This window comes from Macadamia integrifolia, chromosome 9 (assembly GCF_013358625.1).
Source record: "Macadamia integrifolia cultivar HAES 741 chromosome 9, SCU_Mint_v3, whole genome shotgun sequence".
Lineage (NCBI taxonomy): Eukaryota > Viridiplantae > Streptophyta > Magnoliopsida > Proteales > Proteaceae > Macadamia > Macadamia integrifolia.
In genome coordinates, this window is record NC_056565.1 from 12,579,466 (window position 1) to 12,589,927 (window position 10,462).

The following is a 10,462-nucleotide window of genomic DNA, read 5'->3' on the forward strand; positions in this document are numbered from 1 at the left end:
TTAATGGTAAGTTGGGTCTACTGGAAGTGGGGTGTGATACATATCCATATTGTATCACAAAAATTACTAACAACATCAAAATGTCCAAAATAATGATAATAGGTGTAGACACCCAATTTTGTCACCCTCCTCTGGCTATGATGAACTATAGATCTTGGATGGGATCTTTTGCTTCCTATCTATAGAGATGACAACTGACTGAGGTAGTTATTCCTAGAAGCATTCCATGCTTACCTAGAAATCTCAAAAATCCCACAAGAGAAATGAGAGTTTATTTTTTGACATTTTACATATGAAGGAATCCGATCAATATGACCGTACGGATGGATAGCACTTGAAAATAAGATTTCGATAATATGTGGTACATAAAAATTGGACTATGGGATCTCCCGTAATCATCCCCAAAAAATCACATTTTCTCGTGCACATACGACATGCACTGGCCAGCCTACTGAAAATCAAAAACGTTCCCCACCTACCCAAATACCCTAAAATTCCCCACCTACTCGAAAACCCCAAAAAATCGTATAAGAGGGAAGAGGGTCTAATTTTGACTTTTTATATATGAAGGAATCCAATCATGATGATCATATGGATAGATAGTACTCGAAAATAAAATTTCGATGATATAAGGTATGTCAAAATCAGATGGTTGGATCTCCCACAATCGTCCTCGAAAAATCAGTCGCGTACTGTGTGCACTGGCCAGCCAGCCAGCAAGCCAGCTCGCATACATACTGAGTGCATTAGCCAGCCAGCCCGTATCACAGCCCTGTGCACACTCCCGCTTATATACCTGTGGATCCTGACATCTAGGCTTGTGTGCCCCCGCGTGCATGCCTGTGCACCCCTGGGTGCATGCCTAGTGCCCCTACCCACACACCCAGGCACCACTGCCTGCACACCCATGCACCACTGCCTAAACACCCACGCGCCATTGCCTCTACACCCATGCACATTGCCTGCCAGCCCTGTGTACCCATGCCTGTCATGCCCCATGCACCTCTACCCAGCCTCATGTGCCGCCGTTAAAGGTCGGGATTTGTATTCCACTGACCAAGTGGGTGAAGAGAGAATCTCTTCAATGCATATACACTACCCTGCTAGCATACCCTACATCGCAACCTTCCATTGGCCCAAAAAAGAATCTTTTTACCTTATTGGCCCAAAAAAGTTACCTTTTCTCCCATTGGCCAAAGAAAATCCCCCTCTCCCATTGGTCCAAATTTTCATACTTTCCTCCCATTAGTTCAAAAAACCCACTTTTTGCCCCTATTGGCTAGGAAATTCCCCTTTCCCCTCCCCATTGGTTTAAGGATCCTATATATACCCCCCCTCCCTTTGGTTTTACACACCAAAATCACAACCCCACAACCATCCTTAGAGAGAAAAGCTCCACCCTCTCTCCTCCTCCCCTCCCCCTTTGAGTTTCTTCGGGTCTTTAGATCGATCTTTGTCAAGATCTGAAATCCTTTTTGGATCTTCGAAGTGTTATTTGGGACTTTGAAGATTTTCAATCCAAGTTTTTAGTTCAATCCATTTTTTTTCCAAAATGGTATTTTTTTTAGCTTCTCTCCTTTAAGTGTTCTTAGTTTTTACCAAAAGTAGAAATCCCTCCCCCCTTGAAGTTCTTTGGGTCTACGAAGAGATGTTTATCAAGAACTGAAGTTCTGTTTGTATCTTCAAAGTATTCTTCGGGGCTTTGGGGATCTTCAATCCATTTTTAAGTCAATCTATTTCTTTTCAAAAATAGTCGTTCCTAATGGAAGCTTTGCTCGAGTGCCCCTAGAATCTTTCCAAAAATAGCCATTCCTAGCGGAAGCTCTGTCAGAGTCTCACCTCAGCCTAGCTATCCCATAGCCTATTCCTAGTGGAAGCTTTGCCCGAATGCCCTTAGAATCTTTCTAAAAATAGCCATTCTCAGCGAAAGCTCAATCGGAGTGCCACCTTATCCCAGAAATAGCCTTTCCTAGCCAAATCCCTGTCTGAATCCAAATCTAGAAATAGCCTTCCCTAGCCAAAGCTCTGTCTGAGTTCAAATCTGAAAGTAACCATTCCTAGCTGGAACTCTATCCGAATATCATCACAGTCAACATCTCTTAAGAAAGGAAGTTGGAGGTCAAGACCATCTTCCCCTGAGCCAGTAGAATCCAAAAGACAGTTCGAGCAGGTACTAATCAGGGGGCCACTCCTTTTGACCCGAAACAGGGGTCAAGCTCAAGTATAATTTCAGACCCAAATTAGCATAATGTAAACTTTATATTGACCTTTTTTTAGTGTATATAATCATTTAAATTCAGTCAATGTACATATGTGTAATAACTTAGCTTTACATGCAGAATAGGAATAATTATGGAAAATGTTCATTCTTAAGCATCTAGCAGGAAGATCGATTGAACCGAGCAGATTGGGTGCCTAATACCTTTTCAATTCTATAACCTGACACTTACCCTAAATCTCTAGACTAGACCAACTTTCGTGCCCTTTTTTTAGGAACTGGGCCCACCCTCGGGTCCTAGGCCCATAATCTTAGGTGGTGACTCTAAACCCTTTTGTATGATCCCAATCCCCATATTGGACCATAATCAAATCCACATCTCAAATGATGAACTTTACACTCTTGTAAAATAGGCTTCCACGTATCTCCGAGTGGCGGTGCGATGATGCGGGATCCGTAAGCAAAGCACGCATGACACATCCCTCCCTCATGAAAGAGAGAAAGGAGAGAGGATGGGATGAAAGACAATTTCCCTGCCAAATGGGGAAGAGAAGATATCATCTTCTAGCCACTAGCCTTATAGTGGCGACTCCACTAGGGATAGATGTCAAGCTTTCGACTCTAGATGTTACCATTAAATGCAAGAACATTTTCCACCACATCTGTTTGAAAACATGTTTGGCTAACCCCATATTTGTAATTATATTCGCTAACTGCATCATACATCGTGTTTGAAGTGAAATCATTTGGTGAGGGACTCCCTATCATACCCGCACCCTCGGGGAGGTCAGTGCATGTCATGGAGAATACTCTAAGAGTAAATAGTAGCCGCTTCCTATACAAGGGTGTAGGGTATTGTTAAACGGCGAGGATGTTCATATTTGTTCCAGCACCCTCGAGGAGGTCCGTGCACTTTATGACGTTTTGAGGTCGAATAATGATATTCTCGCATTACACTTTTGCACACAATCACTCAAGGTTCCACCACCCCGTGGCCAGTTGCTTAACCTCATGTGTAGTCACTAGTAATGGGCAAGGAAGTCACACCTTTGATCTCGTACCTATGGGTATATCAAAAGGATCACGTACCTTGCGTATATAGATCCTGTCGAGGAAACCTTGTTAGTCTTATTGCATCCACTGGATACTAGCATGATGTAGGAAATAGATGGAGAACGCTAGGAACTTCACAAGCTGATTTGTAAAATTTGTTTGCGGTCTTAAAAAAGAATATTCCTATGATATATTCTAGTCATAAAAAAATGCTCTCCTAAGTGGGTTTCGGATAAAAGGTGTCCTTCCTCCTTATAAATGAAATATGGATGATTTGGCATATGTGATCCGGATGACTTCTGTTAAAGTCTCACAAAATGCTGAATTATCTAAAAGATCTGAGGAAACTAGGAGGAAGGTCACCTAGTGGGTTAAGATTAAGGAAAACATGACTTTACTAGAAAAGAATGCATTAATAGGGATGTTCGGATCAAGCCATTTGTATGTACCTCCCACTTATAGCATTGAGTGGACTAAGGGCATCAACCCCTATCCACTCCCTACCATTAAGTGGACTAACTTTGGATTGATCATTGGTTGTTAATCTAGTGAATGTGTAAATAAGGGGTTGGAAATTCAGGATTCCCAAAAGAAGCCATTTTTGGTTCAGGCACAATTCCACACCTCAAGTATTCTCTGTGATCCATTTGGACACGTCAGGGTAATAGGTTGACTCGCTTAAGTCCAGTGTCACCCCCATCGTCTCTCCGAGATTGTCTATCGCTAAGTGATTATAGCCCAGTTAGCATGAATGCACACAACTCTAAATCACCCGAGCAAGCATGGGTCCATCCCATAGAGACTTTGCAGACAGAGATGGCCAAAGTGAAGAGAAGATTAGCCCAGATATTGTATGTACTTCAAAACTCTCCTAGGGCTGAACCAGCACAAGCTACTGAAGAGTTAGATCAAAATGGACCTACGGGTCATCGCGGGAACTCTTCCTGAGTTGACTTAGGAGAACCAAAGCAAGTTAGGCCAACCGGTCATAGAGGAGTCTCACCTACCTGTCCAAATGGTCAATGAGGAACCTACTCCAGGGTCCCTCCTCCCAGGGTAGTGATTGAAGACGAGGAAGAGGAGTTTGCAGCACACATCTGGATGGAACCTCTAGAAATAGAGAGAGAAATATAAGTTAGAGAGCAATTAGAAAAATTGAAAAATATGCTCCGAATGGAGAAGAGTTCGAAAAACCAAATAGTGGATTCAGATGAAATGAGTTTCTTTTCTAGGGCCAGGATTCCTGAAAAATTCAAGTGGTAGACTGACAGGTTTGATGCGTCAGGAGACCCCAAGGCTCATCTCAAAGTTTTCTCAACATCGTCAAGTCATGGCAATGTATAGACAACCAGATGGGGTAAGCCTTCATGTTAACCCTATTAGGACTGACACTTAGGTGGATCACACAGTTGGAGTCATCCCAAACTCAGAATTGGACAATAGTGGTGAAAGCCTTCACTATGTAGTATTCATACAATACCAAAGTGGATGTAAAACATCGAGAGCTTGAAACGTTGAGACAATAGCCTAGAGAAGGATCTTGATGAGGTTTAGGGATAAGGCCCCCAAGATGGTAGATCGACCTTCAGAAGCAGAGCAAGTGGAGATGTTGATTGAGAATTTATCAAAGCCTTGTTATGTTGTCCTCTACTCCCAACATCTATAGACTTTTGATGCCTTAATAGCCATCGATAAACGTGTGAAAAATAGAATTCTGAGAGAAGCCCAATATCAATGATCCTCCCAAGAAGCAGGCAAGAACACTAGAGTTGGACAAGGAAAGGGCACTGAAACCAATGTGGTAGTTAGGGTCCATCAATCAGTTTCTTCTATCACTCCTTCACAACCATTTGTGATACAAGCAGATGCACCCTCCCGAAAGGCTTCTCGTCCAAAAAGGCAGTTTATTGATTTGGAAATGCCCGTTACAGCAGTGTATGAAAAGCTAAAGAAATAACGATTGCTAGAGACAGTGGCTCCAAGAGTGATCAACAACTTTCTTCCAGCTTGGTATAGGGATCATGAATATTGTGCTTACCACACTTAGAAAGGGCACAATACTGAAAGATGCATAGGTTTGTAACATACAATCCAAGACTTGGTAGACAACTGGACTATTGAAGTCATGATTATGCAACTTCCCAATGTCAACACCAATCCACTTCCCGATCATGTGAACAATCTAGATCAAGAAGCAAAAGAGAGTGATCCAACCCAACTCATTGAATCCCGAGCTTGGAAGAATCGCATGAATGGCCTCGCTTACTGGAGACTCATGAGTCAAAGAGCCAGAGCCATGAGAACTCCCCAAAGGAAGGAGTCATCAGAAGAAGAGCCAAAAGATCAGTCACCCTCCGTTCATCCATCCTCATCAACAGAAGAATTCACCACACCAAACCTTCAACCTTCACTAGATTACCACCCTCCACCATATTACCAACCTCCACCGTATCATCAACCTTCACCACATTATCAAGGAAAAGGAATTTCCTCATCTTATTGCCCCCAATCTTCATATCAACCTTCACCACATCTCATACCACCTTGTCTCATATCCCTTATCACCCTCATACCAATCCCATTCTCAATGTTCGGTATACAACCCAAAAGAAGGATGGACAGACGGGTACAATTGGAAGGATATGCTTACACTACCAAACTCCCAAAAGATGTCCTCATCAACCGGATCAGTGAATGCATTAGAAGAAGACCAGGAGGGTGACCCTACTTGTCTAATTCAGCTCACTATATCATCAGAGGATAACCCAGAGATGATTAAAGAAGTCATAGATGATCTTCTCAGAGTAGTAACCGCAATGGCCATAGGGGAGCAGATTAAAGAGTACACCTCCCTAATCCATATAGGGAGTGACACAGAGGATGATGATTTAGATGAAGAATCAAGAAAGGGGGAAATCAATGAAGAATAGAATGATGGAGACGGCTCTAGTTCTAAAGATGATGATGAGTAACAGGACCGGAATGACGACCAGGGGCCTTTGCACAATGGCAATGATGATGAATCAGGGTACTACTCACCTAGGGGTCCGGGAAGATATTCTATGTATACAATTGGTGAGGATGACCCAATGGTTGATCCCACAGATGCTATTCAGCCAGCACTCTCAATTCACATAAAAGGGGAAGATCCGGCATCTGATTCAGAAGATAGTGAAGGATATGAGATCACTTTGGAAGGAGAACCAAACCCTATAGTAGAGCACAAGGCTTATGCCTATAATCGTTTGATTGATATCAAACTCGAGGCTGATGAGATTGATCAATTGTTAGGCGAAGTAGCCACCAGTGAACAATGCTACACCAAGTAGTTGATCTTCCTTCAAAAAGTATGGGGACATTCCACACTTGTAGCAAATGATAGATACAGAAATTGCATGGTTTTCTAATGCAGTCAAAAAGGTGTGAGCCAGGGCTATGGACATTTGTGTAGGACCTCGACTTCCTACCCCAAGTAGTGAAGAAGAATCTGAGAAGAAGATGATTCAATGGTAGGGATAATTACCATAACAAACAACGATGATGAAGATTGCTATCCCACAGAGATCATTGTGAAGAAAGTTGTCCATGTGATGGAGACCAAAAGTGGAAAAGACTACAAGGGCAAGGCCTTAGCACTAGAACGGTCAAGGGCTAATGAGGCAGGAACTAGCAACTTGAAGAAAGAACTAGAGAACCCAGTCTTGGTTGAACTCAAGAAGTGCCAGGCTAATATCTCAATTTGGGTATTATTGATATCATCCCCTACATACCGTGGAGCAGTCTTGAAGTCTCTAACCAATGTGCAGGTGCCGATTGAGACAAATCCAGCACATCTCACACACATATTAGGGACAATATATGCAGTACAATCCTTGATGTTCTCAGATTTAGAGCTCCCTAAAGGAGCCCAGCACAACAGAGCTCTCCACATCACTGTAGAATGTCTTGGCAAGGTGGTTCCTCAGGTTCTCGTTGACAACGGTTTTTCCTTGAATGTTCTGCCCTTGAGATCGACAAAGAGTATTGGCATCAACTTGGAAGAAATGAGGTCGACTACCCAAACCATACAGGCATATAACAATATAAAGAGAAAAATCCTTGGCATTCTTACCCTTCCTGTAAAGATTGGCCCGATGAAGTTTGATATTGATTTCCAAGTCATTCATATATCGGCATCTTTCAGCATGCTCTTGGGAAAGCCTTGGTTGCATCATGCAATGGTAGTGTCCTCTAGCCTCCATCAAAAGATAAAGGCGTACCCTACACTGCAATCTCCCATTGGTCCAAAAAATAATCTTTTTTTCTTATTGGCCCAAAAAAGTTACCTTTTCCCCCATTGGCCCAAGAAAATCCCCCTCTCTCCCATTGGTCCAAATTTTTATACTTTCGTTCCATTAGTCCAAAAAACCCACTTTTTGCCCCCATTGGCTAAGAAATTCTCCGTTCCCCTTCCCATTGATTTTAGGATCCTATAAATACCCCCTCCCTTAGGTTTTACACACCAACATCACAACCCCACAACCACCCTTTGAGAGAGAAGCTTTGCCCTCTATCCTTCTCCTCTTCCCCTTTGAGTTTCTTTGGGTCTTCGGAGCGATCTTCGTGAAGATTGGAAATTCTTTTCGGATCTTAGAAGTGTTCTTCGGGACTTTGAAGATTTTCAATCCAAGTTTTTAGTTCAATCCATTTTTTTTTCAAAATATTATTTTTTTTAGCTTCCCTCCTTTAAGTGTTCTTGGTTTTTACCAAAAGTAGAAATCCCTCCCCACTTGAGGTTCTTCGGGTCTACGAAGAGATCTTTGTCAAGATCCTAAGTTCTGTTCGGATCTTCAAAATGTTCTTTGGGGCTTTGAGGATCTTCAATCTATTTTTAGGTCAATCTATTTCTTTCTGAAAATAGTTGTTCCTAGCGAAAGCTCTGCCCGAGTGTCCCTGAAATCTTTTCAAAAATAGCCATTCCCAACGGAAGCTCTGGCAGAGTGCCTTCCTAATTGAAGCTCTGCCTGAGTACCCCTAGAATCTTTCCAAAAGTAGTCATTCCTAGTGGAAGCTCTGCCGGAGTGCTACCTTAGGCTACCCCTCCCATAGCCTATCTCTAGCGGAAGCTTTGTCAGAGTGCCACCTCATCCTAAGCCTGGAAATAGCCTTCCCTAGCCAAAGCCCTGTCCGAATCCAAATCCGAAAATAGCCTTTCTTAGCTAAAGCTCTAGCCAAAGCTCTGTCCAAATTCAAATCCGAAAGTAATCGTTCCTAGCCGGAACTATCTGAATATCATCACAGTCAGCATCTCTTAGAAAAGAAGTTGGAGGTCAAGACCATCTTCCCCTGAGACAAAAGAATTTGAAAGACAGTCCAAACCGGTACTAATCAGGTGCCCACCCCTCTTGACCCGAAACAGGGGTTAAGCTTCAGTATAATTTCTTACCCAAATTAGCATAATGTAGACTTTAAGTTGACCTTGTTTTAGTGTATATAATCATTTAAATTCAGTCAATATGCATATGTGTGATAACTTAGCCATGCATGCGGAATAGGAATAATTGTGGAAAATGTTTATTTTTAAGTATCTAGTAGGAAAACTGGTTTAATCGAGCAGATTAGGTACCTAACACCTTCCCAATTCTGTAACCTAACACTTATCCTAAATCTCTAGACCAGACCAACTTTTGAACCTTTTTTTTACTAATTGGGCCCACCCTCGGGTCCTAAGCCTATAATCCTAGGTGGCGGCTCCAAACCCCTTCTGTATGATCCCGATCCCCGTATGACAAACTTTACAATCTTACAAAATAGGCCTCCATGTATCTCCGAGTGGTGGTACGGTGGTGCGAGGCCCTCAAGTAAAGCACACACGATATACCCCTCTCTCATGAAAGAGAAAGAGAGGAGAGAGGAAGGGATGCAAGTCCTTTTCCGCCCTAAAAGGGGAAGAAAATATATCATCTTCCGGTTGCTACCCTTACAATGGGTAGCATCATCCTCGACTGATGATGTAATATTGGCACAAGTATCAGATTCTTAATTTGAATCATTCTACTCAGTCGCTTGTGTCCACTAATCCCTACCGTAATCCATCAAATGTGTTGGTGAGATGGTAATATATATCGTATCATCCACTTTTTATGAGGAATTAATAAGTAAAAAAGGGAGAAAAAATTCCTAGTTGTAACGAGAAAGTAGTTGTTAAGGAAAAAGGTATTGTAAAGACAATATAACAACTACATAAATGAATAATATAACTAGTGAGAAACCCTCTATTTGAGTATTGACATTAATTACATGGTGCTACTAGTAATGGATTTATGGGTTTTTCTGTAAGGGGATACAATCTCTTGATTGTAAGAGTTTTTCGGACAACAAATTAGTTTTTTTTTCCTGGGTCAAAGACAACCAATTAGCTGGAAGGTTGTTTTAAAAATAATTGAATTCGATAGTTTGGTTTTTCTTCCTTACTATACAAAAAAAGTTGATAGTACGCGTGGTTATAAATTGTGGTTCCTGAAAATTTTTGAGTCGTTTATGGACATACTATAATCAAAATTTTATTTTATTTTATTTTTTCTAGTATGAATTTTTAAAATTATGCAACTAATGAAGCTAATGGTGATAACTGTTATTGTCATGCACCACCGAGAAAGAGCAATTACAAATTAGATATAATGGTTAGGACCAAGTTTTCTTGCACCCACAATGAATGAGAATTCATTCATCACATGTAATCAGAGCCACTCGAAGGGGGAAGGGAGGGGGCACATGATTTTTGGACCCTTAGATCACCTGGTGAACTTCATTATGAGGTAAAGGGAAACTTTCTCTTAATGGTTAGTTATATATTTTTTTTTTTTTTGGGAAAAAGAACATTGCTAGTATCACATAGAAAATGCCCAGATTGAGTTCAGCACAAAAAAAACCGTGCTGCCCCCACCTGTTATGGGCTGAATATGCTGCAGTGCGCTCTCCCAGTGGCCTGCGTTTGGCATTTCTTTCGCCAAAGGAGCAGGGTTTTTGCACCCATATATTTTTTTTCTTAATTACATTTTGAGTGTGCGTGCCTGTATTAACCACTAAGATTGGGTTCAACATCTGATAGTTATTTCACAGGATTGTTTAGGGTCAGATGATGAACAATTGATGCATTTAAATTGAAAATGGGCGATTTCAATCATTCTTTGTAGGAGATTTTTATTTTTA

General features: G+C 41.6%; 1 protein-coding gene across 1 annotated transcript in view; it reads left to right on the forward strand.

Annotated features, from left to right (window-relative positions):
• The window catches only part of LOC122089522 (GDSL esterase/lipase At3g26430-like), a 72,452-nt gene extending 65,852 nt beyond the window's left edge, over positions 1-6,600 (forward strand). Inside the window, exon 4 of the mRNA XM_042659271.1 lies at positions 6,247-6,600. Coding sequence (XP_042515205.1) covers positions 6,247-6,600 — 354 coding nt within the window. The remainder of the gene's footprint in view (positions 1-6,246) is intronic.
• The last annotated feature ends 3,862 nt before the right edge of the window (positions 6,601-10,462 follow it).